This window comes from Myotis daubentonii, chromosome 5 (assembly GCF_963259705.1).
Source record: "Myotis daubentonii chromosome 5, mMyoDau2.1, whole genome shotgun sequence".
In the NCBI taxonomy this organism is placed as follows: Eukaryota; Metazoa; Chordata; class Mammalia; order Chiroptera; family Vespertilionidae; genus Myotis; species Myotis daubentonii.
In genome coordinates, this window is record NC_081844.1 from 23,212,081 (window position 1) to 23,233,173 (window position 21,093).

General features: G+C 47.5%; 1 protein-coding gene across 9 annotated transcripts in view; it reads right to left on the reverse strand.

The window, feature by feature from the left end:
* Positions 1-21,093, reverse strand: part of CACNA1A (calcium voltage-gated channel subunit alpha1 A) — a 304,210-nt gene that overhangs the window by 97,059 nt on the left and 186,058 nt on the right. For 8 of the 9 annotated variants that reach the window (XM_059696565.1, XM_059696564.1, XM_059696566.1 and 5 more), the window contains 5 exons: positions 18,134-18,327; positions 7,092-7,195; positions 5,606-5,721; positions 4,419-4,476; positions 3,240-3,331 (listed from right to left, as the gene is read on the reverse strand). In XM_059696565.1, coding sequence (XP_059552548.1) covers positions 3,240-3,331; positions 4,419-4,476; positions 5,606-5,721; positions 7,092-7,195; positions 18,134-18,327 — 564 coding nt within the window. The remainder of the gene's footprint in view (positions 1-3,239; positions 3,332-4,418; positions 4,477-5,605; positions 5,722-7,091; positions 7,196-18,133; positions 18,328-21,093) is intronic. The other variant, XM_059696563.1, reaches the window with a different exon arrangement.

Below are 21,093 nucleotides of genomic sequence, written 5' to 3' on the forward strand. Positions count from 1 at the left end.
GTTCTCAACCGTCCTAATGCCGCGACCCTTCAATACAGTTCCTCATGTTGTGGTGACCCCCAATTTCATTGTTACAGATTGAACATAATTAAGGCATAGTGATTAATCACAAAAACAATATGTAATTACATATGTGTTTTCCGATGGTCTTAGGCGATCCCTGTGAATGGGTCGTTTGACTCTCAAAGAGGTCGGGACCCACAGGTTGAGAACCAATGATCTAGGTTAACAGACCTTTGAAATACATCTTTCTCAGACCCCTCAGAAGCACAACCACCCTCAAAGGAGCACATGACCTTGTTAACTATCCTATAATCCAAATGCCTGCCTTGATTTCTTTTCTTTTTTTTAAATGTTTTTTTTTTAAGTTTTCTTAAAATTGATTTCAGAGAGAGGAAGGGAGAGGGAGAGAGAGAGAGAGAGAGAGAGAGAGAGAGAGAGAGAGAGAGAGAGAGAGAAACATCAATGATAAGAGAGAATCACTGATCAGCTGCCCCCTGCACACCCCACACTGGGGATTGAGCCCATGACTTGGGCAGGTGCCCTGACTGGGAATCGAACCGTGATCTCCTGGTTCATGGGCCGACACTCAAACACTGTGCGTTGCTGGCTGGGCCCTGCCTGGCTTTCTCTCACCTTCATATAATCTTCCTTACTTTCCCTCCTTAATCTCAAATATATAAAAGAAGCTGTAAGCTGCCATTCTTTAGAGCATTGGAGGTCTTGCTTCCTGGCAATGTCATCAATTTGTCTCAGCTAAACTCATAAAAATTCTCTACGACTTTGGGCGTTTCTTAGATGAATACACTCACTATTGTCTTTAAAATGGGAACATACATTTTACATAATGTTGTGTAACCTGCTTTTTACACTGATAAATGTATTTCAAAATCTTTCCATGCCAGTAGCAACCGCATTCTTTTTCTTGGCTGTATTGTATTCCACTGCATGTAAACATTATATCATTAACTATCTTCCCATTTTTTTGGCTCATGTGCTGCTTCTGGTTTTTACGTTTTGAACACCAGAAACAATTTTGCTGAGAAGAAACTGTGCATAGATATTTTTAAAACATTTTTTAATTTTTAAACATATTTTTGTTGATTTCAGAAAGAAAGGGAGAGGGAGAGAGAGATGGAAACATCAACGATGAGAGAGAATCATTGATCGGCTGCCTCCTGCATGCCTCCTACTGGGGATCGAGCCCACGACATGGGTATATGGCCTGACTGGGAATTGAACCGTGACCTCCTGGTTCATAGGTCGGTGCTCAACCACTGAGCCACACCAGCCAGGCCTGTACACAGATCTTTTGCATACATGAAGATATGCTTTGAAGTGGAAATGCTAGGTTCAAAGGACATAAACATCTAGAATTAAATAATTCCAAATTATTTAAATAATGCCACACCGTACACTGCAAATTATACTCCTGCCAATGGCATAAGACAATGTCCACCTCCTCGCATCCTTGCTGACATCAGCTAGTACCATGTTTCATCTTTTTTCAAATGACTGATGAAAAATAACATCTCCCTGTTACTTAAGCCCAGGTAGCTAATCTGGTTCATAGAGGAGATCCTGACTTGGGGACTCCATTTTTTTTTTTTTTTCAGTGCTTGGCATTTAATAAATGTGGTATGAACAAAAAAGATTACCTATTTTTTTAAAAAAAATCAGATTTAAAAAAATGGAGGCAACCTAATTGGGAAAACACAGAGGACAGACATAACCAATCAAATGCAATGAGCACCGATGGAGCTCTAGTCCTGGAACTCGCTGGAAGGAGAGACAGATGTATCCACGAGTGAAGAGAACTAGTTCACCATTAAGGGGAAGGATGTTGTGGCGAGAGATTACAAATGCAGATGAAAACAAGCTTGAAGGTATCATTATAAACTGACTTCCCCGGGGAAGGAAGTGAAACGGGGAATACGCAAGGGCTGGGGTGGGGAATCCGTGAAGGGGGTGCTCTGCAGGTTTATAAACGGGTTCAGCGTGTTTTTGAAACTCAGAAGCGCTCTGTGGATAATGAGTTGAAAGGCTGTTAATATCTCTGATCCTATAATTATCCCCAAGGAAACACGCCCAAAGGGTGGGGGGAGTAATTGTACATAAATGTTCACAGCAGTGCTCCTCGTAAGGGCAAACACTGGAAACCGCTCAAATACCATACAATTGAGCCGTGGCTCAGCAACTCTGGTGCAACCACCCTCATGGAGCATGAGGCCGCAGTGGAAATTCCGTCAAAACTCAACATTACGGGGATAAACCAGGGCTGAGTGAAAAAAGCAGAGTATAAAATAGTCGGTGCCAGTGGATTAGAAACGTGTGTATAATAAATTCTCTCCTTTCCTTCTTCACTCCCTCCTTCTCGCAACCTTTCTTCCCCTCTGTTCCAGCCACAGTTCCCCCATCAGCCTCGATGCTTTCTTCCTTTTGCGTCTTGTGTTAGCTCCGCTGCCTCAGTGCTCTCCCCCCATCTTGTTCATCCTTGGAATTTTAAAAACCCATTTCAAAAACTAACATATTCTCCTTGGCGAAGGTCAAAAGCAACAGAGTCTCGATCAAGAGGGGTAAGCAGGAAAAGGGTAGGTGTCCCCTCCCACTCCAAACTCTGCCCTTCGAGATAACCAAGGACAACGGTCTAAGCGCAGCCTTCTACATGCTTCTCTCTGCTTTCGCTGTCATGGTGAAGCCCTATCCAGTCTTCAGTTCTCAATTCAATGTCACCTCCTCCAAGAAGGCTCCCCTGGTCACACCTACTCTCCCACGGCAGGCCAAGCCCAGGGCATCTCTGCAGTGCTATGATCATGACAGGCTTATTTGTATAATGATTGTTTAATATCTATTTCTTGCACTAAATGGCAAGCTCCACGTGGGAGGGGTGTGGTCTGTCTTGTTCACAACCGAGCACCTAATAAGAGCAGCCACTTAATGAGTAGTAACGAATAATATTATCATAACGAATAATGAATGAATGAAAACGAATGAATAATGTCAGGCAACATTATTGGGAGCTTATTTTTTGCCTGGTGCTGTTCTAAATGCTTACTGTGGATCATTTAGTCTAATCCTCCCAACAATATTAGAAGGCAGGCACTGCTGTTACTCCCATCATCATATCTGCCCAGGACACACAGGTACGAAGGACCCAAACCCCGAGCAACCTGGTGCCCAGGCCTTTAGCTCCCACCTCCCACCTCCCGGGCCATCAGCGATAAACAGGAGGGACTCACCCACAGAGGCGATGTCGGCGAGCTGATCCTCAGCCTCCTCGGGATTGAGCAGGTCTGTCTTGCTCTTCTTTATGGTGGCTCTCCGCAGAGCTCCAACAATGGAAACATGGCAAGAGAAAAAGACGTGACCCTTTTTGCGACAGCAACGATATCCACCGAGTGTTTCCTCGCGGCCAGGCTCTCTGCCAGGGACATTCTAGGTGGCACTGGAGCTCACCCTCGTGGCAATCCAGTTCCGTGGGAAGTAACAGGACACCCATTTTACAGATGTGCAGACTGGGACTCAGGGAGGTCGCATGGGTACTCAAGGGTAAAGGTGAGAAATCAAGTCTTGTTCAGTCTAAGTCTGGGATCTCAGCCACGGGATCCCCTCTGGGGGCTCTGGGATATACAGTGACTCCTATGAAGACAGTCTACTCCTTGACTTTAGAATACCTGCTAGGCAGGTTGGGACTGTGGACGCCCTGCCCTCCCTCAGTATTTAGTCTTCACTGCCCCAGAGCTCTCCAGGGGACAATGAGTTGAGGCATTAATTTCTAATAAAGCGACTTAGTCAACCCCATGGGTAATCGCTTCCCTTCCCCCCAAATAGTAAAATCCAGTTTGTAACTTATGGGATGGAATCCCAGCTCCTTTACTTCCTTCTTACTCCTGGTATTTCCAATAAAAACTTGTTCCATCTGCTGAACTTCTAACACAGGAGACAACCGTCCTTAACTTACAGTAAGCTGGATTCTTGGTGAAATTATCATTAATTTTTTTTAATTTAGCAAACACAAAGGGCGCTGACCCAGAGCCCGGCACTGCTCTAGGTCTTCTATTTGGAAGAACCGATGTGACCCTTATCAACCACCCAGTGCAGTAGGTGTTATTATGGTCATGCCCACTGTGTAGATGAGAAAAAAGGAGGCACAAAGCAGAAGAGGCTGGGCACATGGTTAAGGCAGAAAGGGGAGGCCAGAAGGTGCGGACTCTGCCGTGGTCCTGAAATCCCCAAGGAAGCAGATCTCTGCCATTCCCTGTATCTTCCTGACCCTGACCCTGACCCTGACCCAATCTCATGTTTGCTCTTAGGATCACCCGGACCCTGAACATCCAGCCCCTGGAGGCCCCTAGGACCACGTGGCCTGTTCCCCCACCCCCCCGGAGACCCACCCCGAGCCAGGTTCACAAGAGTTACCATCAAAGGGATGCCTCTGCTCCCCGTCAGTTTCATCCTCGGCGAGGATCACCTCTTCTGAGGAGGAAGAGCACACAGTTAAGCTCCAGTGTCCGGAGGACTCTTCGGGGATGGGGCCCCTCGGACAGAGAGGAGAAGGGTCTGCCCGACCACTTCCCCTGGCCGATGGCGACAGCGCCATCAGCCGGGAATGTGCTCTCAGTTATTTCTGACTCCCAGCCTCACTTCAGCGGAAGTAGCAATCGCCCAATTATCCCCACCTCCCTCCAGACAAAAACCAACAGCCTCCCACAGCTCGTAAGGCTTTGCCTGATCCAGGCCGTAACCTCCCTGTCTTCCTCTCCTCCCACTCTCCCCTTCGCTTGGCTCCAGCCACACTGGCTTCCTTGCTCTGACTCCACTCTGCTCCTCACCCAGGGCCGTTGCACTTGCTGTTCCCTCTGCCTGGAACACCCCTCTTTAGACGGCCACATGCTTCCTTCTTCATTCCCTTCAGGTCTCTGCTCCGATGTCACCTCCTCGGGGAGACCCTCTCTGATCACTTGCCTCCTCTGACCGTTTTCTGCCCCTGCCCTGCTTTGCTTTTCTTCCTAGCATTTGGCAGCAGCCAACATTACGTGTCTTGGTTTATTTTCTGTCTCTTTCCCTAGAACGTAAGAGCCCTGGGGGCAGGATTGGGTCTGTGTTGTTCACTGCAGCATCTTTAGTGCCTAGAATAGCGCCTGGCACACAGGGGGTGCCGCTTAAGTGTTTTCTGAATGGCTGAGCAAATAAACGTGCTCACTGAGTGCCAGGCACTGCTCTTCCTAGGTGACTTGGCTTGGATTACCTCATTGAATCCCCCAACAGCCCGATGAGCTAGGCACTATCACCATCTTTGTTCAACAGCCAAGGAAATGGAGGTCTGGGGAAGCGGGGTGCGTAGCTAGGAGGTGGGAGAGCTGGGATGCAAACCAAAGTCTGGTTTGAGAGCTTGCTACCACACGCGAAGTCCTATCCTGGCTTTATCCCAGAAGTTTTACTATCTTATTCTGGATTCTTGTTGCTAAAAATTGGAACTACCAGTGCAGCCCTCTTTCTCCTCCCATCACGACCCTTCCCTCATCCATCTCCAAACTGCATGCACGGCAGAGGGCCCCATGGCCCGGGATGTCGGTGCCTGGGCCCCCAGATGAAAGGGCCTCACCTGCTTTCGAGATCCACTCCATGTACCCGTTGAGCTCTCGTTCGATCTGCTGCTGCCGCCTCAGCTTCAGAAAAGCCCGCCGGTTTTCCACCCGCTCCCTTTCTTTGGCAAACTCCCTGTAGGAGCACAAAACGCACACACACACGCACACACACACACACACACACAGAGAGCCAGAGTTGGCTGTTTCAGAAATTTTAGGGAGTGTAAGTTTCTGGAGGGCAGAGGATTTTAACAAGTGGAGTTGGGTCTTCCGGGAGAAAACTCGGGATATTCTAGGAATGGGTATCTGCCGGCTTCCCAGCAACTGCACGGAGCCGGAGGAAAAAGCAAACCATAAACCAGCTATGCCAACCACTGCTGGCTGCATACTCTACCCTCCTTCTCCATACCCTTGGCTTCGGGGTATGTTCATGAGACAACGAGCTGATGATTTCACCAGCAGCCTCACTTCCCAGGTAAGGCCCCACCCCATCCTGTTTCCTCTTTCCTCTTCCTGTTTGGAAGTAGGATGACCATCTTGTGAATGAAACTGAAAGTCTCCGGTAAGGATGTCAGAGTAGAAATCTAGAAGGAACTGAGGTCCCTGATGGCACCAAGGAGCCACCACACCAGTCCCAGACTTCTTGTTGGTAAGAAAACTGAAACTCATTTATGATTAAACCAAAGAAATCAATCCTGGGGATATGGAACAATCCTATATAATAAAAGCCTAAGATGCTAAGTGTCTGATCCTTCGTTCGACTGTTCGACCAGTCGCTATGACGCACACTGACCACCAGGGGGATCCGGCTGATCGGGACTGGGTGAGACGGGCCAGACACGCCCTGGAGTCCTCCTGCGGTCCCTCCTGTGGTCCCTCTCCGGCCCCGATCATGCACTGGTGGGGTCCCTCGGCCTGGCCTGCAGGGATTGGGCTGAAACCGGCTCTCCAACATCCCCCGAGGGGTCCCGGATTGTGAGATGGCACAGGCCAGGCTGAATCCATACACTGGGCTTCTAGTATGTATCATAAAAATGCATGTTTGACTATAGGCTACAATTTTATATTTGGAAAACAGAGGAAGGGGAAACCCAACCTATTGTGTGTGTGTGTGTGTGTTTTTTTTAAATGTAAATTATAGAAAGTAAAATTCTATAGAATTTTCTTGTGTTGTAGGTCTGAAACATTTGGGCAAACCTTCTGAATGAGAGGTCTGCATTGGAAGAAGCTCCCCTTCCCCTGGAAGAAGTAGCTTAATGCCTGGGACACAGTGTGGTGAGTCAAGTCTGGGATGGATTTCAGCCCCCCACGAGTCCCTTCACGGGGTTCCCCCAGCTCTGCACAACCCACACACCTATGCATGGCATGCGAATCACTGTCTGGCTAACCCAAAGCAAGGGAAGAGTGGTCCCTGCCTGGAGGGAATGAAAGCAAAGCTTTGATGGCCCCTCCCTGGGAAGAAGATGCCAAGGAGAGCGGGATGGGGGAGCAGCAAAGACTTACCCCGACAGCACACCCAGCACGAGGTTCAGCATAAAAAAGGAGCCGATGATGATGAGGGGGATGAAGTACAACCAGTTCCAAGTGTTCCCTGAGGCATCGTTGCTCTGTGGGAGGTGAGGAGGGAAGGCAGGTGAACACCGAGTTGGACTCAGGTCTGACTGGAGGACTCAGGTTGGGGTAGGGGGACTCCTGGTTCTCCTGGGGCTGTATTTCCCAAATGTCTTTGACCTGTGGAGTTCTGGAGCTCTGGCAGCCCAGAGAGGTAAATGGAGCACAGGACGGACCATTCGGGGGAACCCAGAGGTACCACTGGAAGGACCAAGTCCCCTCCTAACCATGTAGAACTCATAGGACCTACAAACCAGCACGACACCCAGAAGACTCCAGGGGAAGGGAAAAACAAAGCCTGTCGAAATGAACCCTGGTTCCTTCCTTCTCCCCTGACACAGTCCCTCTCCCCTTAGCGGAGGTGCGCGATGGCGGGGTCTGACGGCCAGTTTACATCACCAAGCCAGACAGCAGGGCGGTGAGCCTTTTCCTCGAGTGTTTCTCGCCTCTATTTCCTGCTTCCTCACTGTCAGCTACAGAAACATTCCTGGAAGCACCCAGCTCAACTTTCAACGTGGGAGAAGTCCACAGATAGAACATTCTCCTCTGATATGGAGAAGAGAACACTGTGGCAAGAAGAAAGTGAGAGCGAGGGAGGAAAATCAAGGAGAGCGAGAGAGAGACCCAGCATTTACAGAGTCCTTGCTGGGCAGTAGGGAGTCTTCCGAGCACATTATTTACATTAGCTCATTTAATCATTTAATCTTCATGATACCTCTAGCTTATCATCATGCCCATTTTACAATTGAGGAAACTGAAGCTCGGAAAGACAAAACTGCCAGCCCAAGGTCACAGAGCTAGACAGTGGATGAGGGATTTGAACCAGGCGACCAGGCCCCAGAGCCCGTGGACTTAACCTCTGAGCCGAGGAAGCCTCAGCTGCAGCAGCCAGAGGAGGGGGAGCTGATGGGTAACCAGCTCTGTGGCATTTGCAGAATGTGGGGCTCCCACACATGGCTTTAAAAGCTCATCTTTAAAAGCACATTCAGTGCTGCCGTTGCCCAGCAGAAAGGCTACCATGAGAAAGACTAAGCAGTTCACGTTCCTGGCTACAAATAATTACCACCTGGAGAACGTCCAAGTAATACAGATGGCCAGGTGCCTGCCCAGAGAATTTGATAACTGGTCTCTGGTAGATCCTGAATATCTATATTTCAAAAAAATCAATTTTATTGAGGTATAATTTATATACAGTAAAAGGCACCCATTTTATTTATTTTTTAGACACTTTTAAGTTTTTTATTAAGTACTCATATTCCCATGGGTTGTTCTTTTTTTAAAACATTTTTTAATTGATTTTTTTTAGAGAGGGAGGAAGGGAGGGGGACAGAGAGATAGAAACATCAAAGAAAGAGCAACATCATCAATTGGCTGCCTCCTCCACACCCCCCACAGAGGATTAAGCCCGCAACCTGGGCGTGTGCCCTGACTAGCAATTGAACAGCAGCCTCTTGGTTTCTGGGTCAACGCTCAACCATTGAGCTACACCAGCCAGGCAAAAGGCACCCATTTTAAGTGTACACTCCAGTGCGTTATGACACGTCTACATGTAGCCACAAATCCACACCACAAAGCATCCCTCAGGCCCCTCTGCGATCAGTCTTCACCTCCACACCTAGACACCCAGTAACCTGCTTTCTCTCTGTACAGGTTAGTTTTGCTCCCTCTAGAGCAGTGATGGCGAACCTATGACACGCGTGTCAGAGGCGACACGAGAACTCATTTTTTTTTTGTTTGATTTTTCTTTGTTAAATGGTATTTAAATATATAAAATAAATATCAAAAATATAAGTCTTTGTTTTACTGTGGTTGCAAATATCAAAAAATTTCTATCTGTGACATGGCACCAGAGTTAAGTTAGGGTTTTTCAAAATGCTGACACGCCGAGCTCAAAAAGCTTTGCCATCACTGCTCTAGAGTTTCAGCTGAATGACATCATACTGTACATATCCCAGTGCTGGCTTCTTTCACTCAGCACAATGCCTTGAAGTGTGTAGCAGTAGCTTGTTACTATTTCAATGCATGGATGTGCTGCAACCTGTGTAGCCATTCCTCTCCTGGTGGACACTGGTCGTTTCTGTTTTGTGGCTACCATGCATCTCCCTCTCTCTCTAATCTCCTTAAGTATTCTGATGTGCTGCCAGGGCTCAGAGTGAGAACCACTGATACACCAGGGAAGAACTTTTCACGGGGAGAGAATGCCTGCTCCCTCTCTTTTGGAGTGATTGTCTTTCTGCAGAAGGATGCACCTGTGCATAGTCACTCTGCCAGACCAACAGCACATTCCCCTGTAACTAACTCGATGTATATTAAATTTATTTAAATTAAAAAAAAAATAGAAAGACTGGCATTGCCATGTTGTTACCAAATCACTCCCCAAAATTCAGGTTCATGTGCCTGATGTGCTAGGAGGCCAAAACGTAAATACTGGTGCTTGGCAATAGAGAAAAGTTTATTCTATTTAGCCAAAGCGAGAAGACAGGAGAGCAAGATCTCTCAAATTCATCCCCCCGCAAAGCCAAAATAGGCAGTGTTCATGCAGCTGGGGAGTAGGCGAGGGGGAGTTCCAGGGAGCTGAGAGAGAATCTGTTTCTCTAGTCATTGATAAGGCTTTTGTGTATCAGACTCCTAAGCGTCAGCAGCTGGTTGCAACTTTCTTAAAGGCATTAACTCCTTCTGCAAAACAAACTTATAAATTCTCCTGTGGCCCTGGAGTTATCTCCTGCTTGACAAAAATCAGTGCATCAGAAACACAAAATTATACAGTGAGAACAAGGGGTGCTACATCGAAGAACTGAGGTTCTGCAAAATATCTCAGGATTGTGCGCCATGACGTTGTCTTTAAAACAGAGACTAGACATGTGGCTATGGCCACTGTCCAGCAGTTCTCAACCGGTGGGTCGCGACCCCTTTGGCGGTCAAACGACCCTTTCACAGGGGTCGCCTAAGACCATCCTGCATATCAGGTATTTACATTACGATTCATAACAGTAGCAACATTACAGTTACGAAGTAGCAACGAAAATAATTTTATGGTTGGGTCACAACATGAGGAACTGTATTAAAGGGCCAGAAGGTTGAGAACCACTGGTTTAAGCTCTCATTGTTTTGTGCTTAACTAGTTATAGTTTCCTATTTTCTCAGGCAAAGTGTACTTTTATGCATTTCTCCCAGAACCCTTGTTGCAGGCAGCTCTCAGAACATGACTAACATGCTTTCTTTTTTTATTTTTAATCTTTTGTTAATCCTCACACAAGGATATTTTTCCATTGATTTTTGAAAGAATGGAAGAGAGAGGGGAAGACAGAGAAATATCTATGTGAGAAAAACACATCGATTGGTGGCCTCCTGCACAAGGCCCTAGTACGCGCCCTTGACCAGAATGGACACTCTATCCACTGAGCCAAACCAGCTAGGGACTAACATGCGCTCTTTTTTTTTTTTTTAAATATATTTTATTGATTTTTTACAGAGAGGAAGGGAGAGAGATAGAGAGTTAGAAACATCGATGAGAGAGAAACATCGATCAGCTGCCTCCTGCACATCCCCCACTGGGGATGTGCCCACAACCCAGGCACATGTCCTTTGACCGGAATCGAACCTGGGACCCCTCAGTCCACCGAGCCAAACCGGTTTCGGCAACATGCGCTCTTAATCTTTGACTATAAGCTACGTGACAACCAAAGCAACTGAAACATTTAGTTAAAGCCTGTACCTATGTTCTAACGAAGAATTTCATTATTGAATTCTAGCTGCCAAAAATACCAGGGACATTAAAATCACAAGGGGCTCAGCTACAAATGCCCCCTTTTCATTGTAAGTCCCTGAATCTTGAGGGATAGAAGTGTTCACTGGTTTGCCATGTAGTACAGTTACCACAGATTTCGGGGGATGAGAGATGATACTTTGTCTATGTAGGAAAAGAGGTGCCATGAAGTTTCCTCGAAGACATCAGCCCAGTATCTGTGTTCTCGTCACCTTGGCAGTTATTTGGGAAAACAAGGTGCTTAGGCCCAGCCCAAAGTTCATTTTCCCTGGTTTTATTTTTTTTTAATTTTTTTAAGAAAATATATTTTATTGATTTTTTACAGAGAGGAAGGGAGAGGGCTAGAGAATTAGAAACATCGATGAGAAAGAAACATTGATCAGCTGCCTCCTGCACACCTCCTACTAGGTACATGCCCTTGACCAAGGTACATGCCCTTGACAGGAATTGAACCTGGGACCTTTCAGTCCGCAGGCCGACGCTCTATCCACTGAGCCAAACCGGTCAGGGCTTGCCTGGTTTTAACATTCCAAGATCTGAGGTATAAGACCGGCAAGGCAGTTCCCCTGGCATGGCAGCTCTGGTTCCACTTTCAAGTGGCTCTATTTACATTACTGTTTACAGTAATTAAGATCTTTAAGATTTTTTCTTGAAAGCATTGCTGATCAATCATCAGAGAACAGCATGATCAGTAACGTAAAGCGTCATCGGTCTTTTACTGTCAGGTGAGTCTAGGGCAGACCTGGGACCCTCCTGTGCTGCCGATGGGAGGGTAACACGGTGTAGGAGTGTCCTCCCCCCAGATTCCTGCCTGACGCCTCCCTCACTTCCTTCAGGTCTCTGCTTAAATGTCCCCTTCTCAGGAAGGCCTTCCCTGATGGCCCTTTATACTTGCACCCTTCATGTCTGATCCCATCTCCTGCTCTATCCCCCCTCTCCCTCCTCCCCCTCCTTTAGTGCATCTCCTTATTTATTTCTCCTGCATGCTTCCGTTTCCCCAGCGGGAACATCAGTTCACAAGGGCCAGGGACTTTTGTCCCTGCTGCATTCCCTAATGCCAGGCAGGCAGGCAGTGTTCAATAAATGCCTGATGAATAACCGAACGAGAGGTGGGTCGAAGCCCCCTACACAGCCCAAATCCTCAATCCCAAGACATGGTCCCTCCTCCTCCACCGTCTGCTTTTCTCTCCCGGGGGGCTGGGGTTCTGCTGCCTGATTTGAGAGACACTCGTTCTCTTCCAAGTCCAGCTCTAATGATTCACGTCCATGCTCTGGGTGCAATCGCTGAGGAAGAAGTTGGCAGGGTTTTTTAAGTAGGAGGTGGGCTTTCCCTGGGTTTGCTCAGGAGCAAAGTGGGAAATACATTTCCCAAACGGCCGTTCTGTGACAGCAGAGAATGTGGGGGATACAGCCGCCCCTCCTGTGTCTCCTCTATTGGGGCAGCTCAGGGTGGGCTGTGCGTGAGTCTGGGTGCAGTGAGGAGGAAAAGGCTGGGAAACCTGCTCACTTGTCAAAACCATTCATAATATCGGAAGGATGTGCTCTCAAGACCGTCTTGTCTTTATTCCAAAAGCTTGAAAGAGGGCCACTGCCTGGAACGCCTTTTCCCATTAGTACCGTCACCACACATTTCCGCTGATGTGGCTGGATGGCCCCTCCTCGTCTTCCTGTGGACAGCTGAGGGCCGCATGGTAAGTGGTGGCCAAGGAGGAGTGAGTGGAAATACCTGTATCACTTCTGGACCAGAACACTGACCTGCCCGTGTGGGACCCTCTGGGACTCGCTTTGCTTTTAGGGCAGCAAGTGGAAATGTCCTATGTGGTGGCTGCTCCAATCATTAGGGAGGGCCCAAGTGGCCACGGTAAGCAGAGCCCCCTTCTCCTTCACTGGCAACTCTGGGGGATGTTTGTTTCTGCAGCATAACCTAGCTTCCCTGACTTATACACCCTGGCCTCTCCTTAGTTTGCTTCAGGTATTTCTCCAATATCACTTTCTCACTGACCCTTATATGGATCTCAAATGGCTGGTGGGAAAAAAAAAGACATCTCCTGTACATCTGATGGAGGAATTGGTACCCAAAAAGGTAAAGTTCAAGATTACAGTCTGGCCAGCATGGCTCAGTGGTTGAGCATTGACCTACGAATCAGGAGGTCACGGCTCGATTCCCAGTCAGGGCATGTGCCCTGGTTGCTGGCTGGATCCCCAGTGTGGGACATGCAGGAGGCAGCCGATCAATGATTCTATCTCATCATTGATGTTTCTCTCTCTCCCCCCCCCCTTCCTCTGTGAAATCAATTAAAAAAAATATATATATATATGGTTACAATGAGCTAGTTATTTCTGTTCTCTGAGCCTCTGCCTGGAGCCCAATTTTCCCTATATCTTGGCTTGGTTGATTCCTCCTCATCACTCAACCTTAAACTCCAAGGAACCGCACTCAGAGAAACCTTCCCAGACCTCCCAGGCAAAAGGTTTTCCTCTCTATTCAGCACAACCAAGCATCTCATTCTCTTCCCAGCATGTTTCCCACACTGAATCAGTCGTCGATTTATGCATTTACTTGTTTACAGGTTCTTTGCTCCCTAAAACACCAGCTCCCCAGTGCCCAGAACAGGACGTGGCACACAGTAGTTGCGCACTGTTGGTTGCATGGGGAATGCACGTCAACCTTAGGTGCCTGAGGGTGGATTGTTTAAATAATACTAATGACTGGGAAATGTATTTATCTCTCCTTCCAACGATCAGGCTGTATTCCCGGGAATTGAGAGGCAGGTGGGACAGCCACGGTCGCTTTCATAGAACCCTTTGAGCTGAGAAAACACCCCTTGATTCCTACGACTGCCACACTTAGTGGATGGGGAAACCGAGGCTGAGAGAGGCAGTGTATTTGCCTGGTTCACAAGGAGTGTGGATGGCACGGCTGGGGCTAGACCTGTTATTCTGGCCTAGAAATGACTTTTTTCCTATCTCACCCCTTGGCTGTGCTTACATAGTACTTTATGTTTATAACAATTGGCCCATGAGAGCCTTAAAGGAGAGGGGAGGTACTGATTCATTCCAGCACTGCCAGTGCCTAGCGTGGCGCCTGGTGCTTAGCAAGCGCTCGATAAATACTCGTCAAACAAATTAATGGCCGAGTCCCAGTAAAATCCTTAAGTGCCTTCTGTTTTATGGTTTATTTCCCTCTGATTTTTTTTAAAGCATGGTTCATTCAGGAAAAATATAAAGGATGTAAAAAGAACACCAAAAACTCAGCTCAGGAGAACACCCAATACCACAGCGCATGGAATAAAAATGGGGTGGATTTGACGGGGAAAGAGATAAAGGCCCACAGTGGCCACGAGGAAGGCTGCGTGTCACGGTTTATACCCGTTATAGGTCATGCAATGTCTGTTAAATATGTTTGAGTCCTCCTTTCCCCATTTATTTTCAAAACTGTCCCGGTTTGAAAAATACATTATAATGTCTCTGCCTGTGTGATACCCGCCACCATCTTTGGACTCACCAGCTCCCTCTTGCCCTCACTCACTCCCTTCCAGCCACATGGGCCGTCTTGGGGCTCCTTACAAATGCCAAGCTCACTCCTGCCTCAGGACCTCTGCACTGGCGGTTCTGTTGGCCTCAGTCTCTCTACTCGTATGTACATGCATAGCTCCTCCTCATCTCCTTCAGGTCTTGTTAGAACTGCAACCTCGCACCTTGACGATCCACAACCCCTCTACTGTTTTATTTTTCTCCTGAACTTTAATCATTTTCTGACACAGGAGTTGGCAAACTACAGCCACCTGCTCTGTAAATTAAGGTTTTTGTTGTCACACACCCAAGCCCATTCATGATGTATTTTCTCTGTGGCTGATATTATGCTTAGACAGAAGGTTGAGTAGTTGCAACAGAGATTGCATGGCCCACGGAGCCTGAACTATTTAAGGTATTATCTGCCCTTTTTAAATAAAAACAAATATATAAAAATATGTATCTCTTAATTATCTTATTGACTGCCTGCTTCCCCCACTAAAATGCCAACTTCCCTCAAATAGGGATTCTGCCTCCTCTGTTCTCTGCATATACTGGGTGCCTGGAGGAGTGCCCGCACACAGGATGCACGCAACGAAGGCTTGTTGAATGAAAATGTCACCTACAGTCCCCCCAAATCTGATGCTTTGCTATTGGCCAAAATGAACATCTACGAATGAAAAAGGGCTTAGGGCAAGATCAGCTTCAACCATTAGCAATCATTTGTCAAGGGGCATCCTCTATAGTAAAAGGCTAACATGCAAATTGACTGAACGGCACAATGACTGGTCGCTATGATGTGCACTGATCATCAGGGGGCAGACGCTCAACGCAGGAGCTGCCCCCAGGAGGTCAGTGCGCTCCCACAGGGGGAGCACCGCTCAGCCAGAAGCCTGGTTCACGCGGGGAGCGGGCCTAAGCTGTCAGTCAGACATCCCCTGAGGGCTCAAGGACTGTGAGAGGGTGCAGGCCAGGCTGAGGGACCCCCCCCCCAAGTGCATGAATTTCATGCACTGGGCCTCTAGTGTGTTTATAATCACCAACTACAACACCGTTTTGTTGCCTTCTTAATTAACATTAATGGAGAAATAAATAGTGAGAGAAACACAGGAAATCACAGAGAGGTGAGAAAGAGGAGAAGGTGAAGGAGGAGGAGGAGGAGGAGGAGAGAGAGATAGGGACAGAGAGATGGACACACACACTACGTTCTCGGTGTCTCTTCTATTTTTTTAAAATATTTTTATTGACTTCAGAGAGGAAGGGAGATGGAGAAAGAGATAGAAACATCAATGATGAGAGAGAATCACTGATAGGCTGCTTCCTGCACGTCCCCAATTGAGGACTGAGCCCACAACCTGGGCATGAGGCTTTGACCGGAATCAAACCCAGGACCCTTCAGTCTGCAGGCCGATGCTCTTTCCACTGAGCCAAACCGGCTAGGGCTCGGTGTCTCTTCTTATAAAGGCACTAATCCCACTGCGGGGACCCACCTATCACCTAAACTGTCACCTCCTCTGAGGGTTTCTAGGCCCAGGGACTGAAGAAGTCACCTGTGAGAGTCCCTTAATCTCAACTGTTGTTGGTGGTGGTGGTGGGTGGGACCCTGGGGACTCCTGAGGATAGAATTCAAGGAGCCTGTGAATGTGAAGAGAACAAAGTTAATCCTTCACTTTCCAAATTTCCACAGGAGATGGGCATTTTGTTCCATTATGAAGGGAAGCAGCTGTCTGGACAGAACCGCGACGCTTGGTACCACCAGAAATCGCATACCGTTCACAGATATTGCACAACTTCTTTTGAGCTTAATTCTCTCATGAAACGATGGGATTTCTCTGAACCAGGTCCACTGGCAATGGGTTATAAAGTCTAAAACTGCATCACAGATCTGTATTTATTTATTTATATTTTTACTGATTTCAGAGAGAAAGGGAGAGGAGGAGAGAGATAGAAACATCAGTGATGAGAGAGAATCACTGCTTGGCTGCCTCCTGCACGCCCCCTACTGGGGATCGATTTTGCAACCCGGGCATGTGCCCTGGACTGGAATCAAACCCGGGACCCTTCAGTCCCCAGGCCGACACTCTATCCACTGAGCCAAACTCACAGATCTGTTTTAAAAAATATTTTGGTAACAATTTCAATGCATTCGGCTTCCTTTGCCATCCCATCTCTTTTAATTTATGCCTTTAAAATCATCAGATGACAAAGTGGTCTGTGGCTCAACAAGGTAAGGCTCTCCGAGGCAGAACAATCGGGCACCACCCCGTGCCATTTAGAATGACCATCGTCAAAAACACGAGACAAGTGATGGCGAGGATGTGGAGAAAAGGAACCCTTGTGCACTGTTGGTGGGGCTGGGCTGTAAGTTGATTCAGCAACTATGGAAAACAGTAGTTCCTCAAAAATTAAAAATAGAACTACCATATGATCCAGTAATTACAGTTCTGGATATTTATTCAAAGGAAATGAAAACACTAAATTGAAGAGATATCTACACCCCCATGTTCATTGCAGCATTATTCAAAATAGTCAAGACATGGAGGCAACCTAAGTACCCGCCAATGAATAGATGGGTAAAGAAAATGCCACACACACACACTCACACACACACATGCCGTGGAATACTATTCAGCCATAAGAAAAGGAAATCCTGCAAGTTGTAACAATGTGGATGAAGCTGGCGGGCATTACACTGAGTGAAATAAACCAGAGAAAGACTAATCCTGTATGATCTCACCTACACTGGAGTCAAAAGAAACCAAACTCTTTAGAAAAAGAGATCAGATTTGTGGTTACCAAGAGGCAGGAGAGAGGGAGCTGGGTGAAGCTGGTCCAAGATACAAACCTCCAGACAAGATGTAATGTACAACTCTAGATGCGGTGACTCCAGTCATCACTCCTGTCTGGGACACCAGGAAGTTGCTAAGAGAGCGGATCCTAACAGTACTCATCGCAGGAAAAATAACCATTTTCTGGGTAACTATATGAGGTGATGGGTGTTAACCAAACTTACTGTGGTCATCAGTTTACAAAAGATGTAAGTCCAGTCATTGTGCTGCACACCTCACACTCTAGTGTCAGATGTCAATGAGACCTCAGTAAAACAGAAAACAAAACCCAAAACCTGAGGTGGGCTCTTCCGCTCCCAATCTTCTCTCTTTTCTGTCCCAGACTTTAGTGAGAGTTTAAAGAAATGACTTATTTACAAGTTAAACCAACAGATTTGCTCAAAGCAAGTTGCCATAAACCTTCAAATAGTAAAAAATAAAAAAAAAAGAAAGCAAGAAAGAATAAAAAGAAAAGAAGGAAAAAGAAATATATCTGCGAAGCACAATGGACAAAGTGCAATAAAGCAAGGTGAAGTGCCTGTATTAAAACATCTAAACTTATATTGAAACACCTGCACAGTGAAAAAGTATTCAACATCCGTGTGCCCTCTGGATTCCCATGTCCGGAGGGGCCTTCCCTACTTAAGAGCTCTGAGGATGACCCATCCCCGCTCCCCACCCCCGCCCCCACCCATCCTCAAAGGCCTGCTCTTCTGCAAACATGTTGAGTTGTCCCTGCGCTGCCTCCCTGGCTCAGGGTCCCCCCACTGCAGCCTCAGGAGCTGGCTGGTCCCGGGGGCCACCTCCCTCCAGCCCTCACCACTCACGTTGTAGAGGAGGTCAGTCCACCCTTCCATGGTGATGCACTGGAAAACAGTCAGCACTGCAAACAGGATGTTGTCGAACTGAGTGATCCCGTTGTTGGGCCCTTCCCAGTAGGGCTGGCATCTGGTCCCATTGGGGCAGGTGCGGGCGGGTTCCTCTGTCCCACACGGAGCTGGGGACTCACTCTGAATGTCGTCTGTGAAAGGGAAGGGAGAAGAGTCAGGAGGAGCCTGGGGAATAGCTCCGAGAACAGGGGCCCAGGAAGATGCAATGCTGTTGGGAAAAAAAAAAAAAGGGTTATTGGGATGAATTTATCAATTATGTTAAAAGCAAACCCAGCACTTGCCTTCGTTGATCTATTCATTGTTTTCTATTTCATGAATTTCTTCTCTAAGCTTTATTGCTTTCCCTACATTTTTCAGACGAATTAACTTCCTTTAAAGCTATAAACTGCTCTGTAAGTGTGGCTTTAGCTGCACCTCGTAAATTCTGTCATGTGTCATCATTGTTCAGGTGAAATATTTGGCAGTTTCCACTATTATTTCTTCTTTGACCCAGGGATAACCAAGAAGTATTTCTCTTTAAAAAAACAACAACTTGTCAGTGATATGTAAAATAGAGTAGTATAACGAACTCCCATGTATCTTTCACCAATTTCAACATTTATCAACTCAGGGCCACTCTTGTTTCATCTATATCCCCTTCCCACACTTTGCCTTGCCACTAGAATATGTTTAAAGAAAATCTCAGACATCCTGTTATTTCACCCACAAATAACTATGTCTCCTAATTTCCAGACACATTTAGACTGGTCTTTTTTGTTACCGATTTCCAGCTTAATTGCATTGTGGCTAGTGGATATGTTCCGTATTATTCAGTCTTTTGAAATCTGTCAAGATGTGCTCGATGGTCCCGAATACAGTCAACTTTGGTAAATGTGCTGTGTGCATTGTGAGGTAGTTGGGTGCGGTGTTCTCCAGACTCCATTAGGGCAAAGTGGTCCATCACACTGTGTTATCCTTCTGTAGCCTGATTTTTTTTTTTTCTTGAGATGTGCTGGGCTCAGGGAGCTGTTCTGGGGGCGACGAAGGCCAGTACACACAGTACTTACTCTGAGGCACAGGACCCAAGCTCTCTCCCCACAAAGCAGGAGGCAGATTGTGAAAATGCCACCAGTAGAGAGACACGTGCGGAAGGATGAGCCTTTTGCTAGAAACCAAAGACAGCTCTCGGCTAAGTGGGGTTGGGGCTGACAGTCGGGTCTAAATTCCGAGGGGCTGATCGGGAGGGAGAGATGCCTGTGTGAGCACCCGGAGCCAGTGGAACACGCGTCCTGGGCGTGTCCCCGGCGGACCAGAGCGGCAGACGGGAGAGGACCCTATTCAGGGAGTGACGTTTCTGAAGGTTTTCAGGGAGTGACATTCTCCACCAAGAAAACAGACAGCTGAGTGTGCAAACTCAAGCTTCCCACTAAATGAAAACTCAGCTCAGTGCATGTGCTCCCGGCTGTGCGCACCAGGCCCCAGCCTCCACGCAGCACAGGGACATACACCCGCAGGGAACGCAGGCATCTCACTGGCCTTTGAAGCTGAGTTAAACAGAAACTCGGAAGTTCTGCAAACTAACGCCCACAACTCTCAGAAGTGTCACTAGTTTAAGGGGCTGGGAACGCCTTCCCATTCACCCTGGACCTGGTGGAGGGGCTGCGGTTTAAACATAAGGCTCAGGGCAGGGCGGAAAAAAAATCATGGGCTCCTATACGAAATGAGAACCAGTTTGTTGGGAAGGTTGCCTCTGCTGGGAACCTTCTGCCTTCACCCTGTGCCCAAGTCTGGCTCCGTTCCTACCCGTGTTACCCCACTGACCACTGGTCCCTCCTCGTCCTCAGGGCTGCAGTAGCTCTCGCATGTTCATAGCACGGGGATAACATCTTGCATTCGTTTTCGTTACTATGAATTGGGTGCAAAGGAGGGCTCTTGTCTCCTTAAACTGTTTTGGAAGCTGTTGGAAAGCAGGTAGAATTCCACTTTATCTTTCTGTTTCTTTTCTTTTTTAAAAAATATTAGGACTTGTTTCTTTTTAAAAAATATATATTTTATTGTTTTTTTACAGAGAGGAAGGGAGAGGGATAGAGAGTTAGAAACATCGATCAGCTGCCTCCTGCACACTCCCTACTGGGGATGTGCCCTCAACCAATGTACATGCCCTTGACCGGAATCGAACCTGGGACCCTTGAGTCCGCAGGCCAACGCTCTATCCGCTGAGCCAAACCGGATAGGGCTATCTCTGTGTTTCTGTGAGCATTTAGCACGGTGCTGGACGCATGGGACCCGGGCTCCTGATGACAAAGAAATGCAACGGAAAACGCGTCTATCTTTAGCGGCTCTGCCCAGTGGTGTTCTTGATCCCGATCCCCCTCAACTCCCTGCCTCCCTTCGTGAAACACGCGGAGCGCTGCTTCTGGAAAAGCAACCGTCCAGAGTCTGAGGAGTTTGGTTATAAATATATTTTAAAATTAACCTGCTGCCTGGGTGTCTGTATATATCTGTCTCTTACTCACACGCCTTATAATTTTCATCGTGAGCTCCTCAGTCATCTTCCTAAACGGAGGCTCCCCACCTCTGGGGGCCCCTCCCACGCCTGTCCCCTCGCAACCCCACTCAGACCCAAGCCCAAGTCATGTGTCTTCTTGGCTGGAAAGGAAAAAAAAAGCCAACAAAGTGACCAAATCTAGGACCCAGATGTCCTGGTTTCTCTGCTCCTGGCTGCTTTTTCCGGGGGGCCCTGCCCTGCATCTCTCCTCGAATTCCCGCCTGGTGACGAGGCCAGGCGCAGAAATAGCTCTGCCTCAATTAACACCTTCTTCATCGGGGAAAGAAATAATTAGGACATCCCATATTGAGCGAACTTCACAAGCTCAGGAGAGAAGGAGACAGGAGGAGCAAGAAGAAAAAAGAAAAAG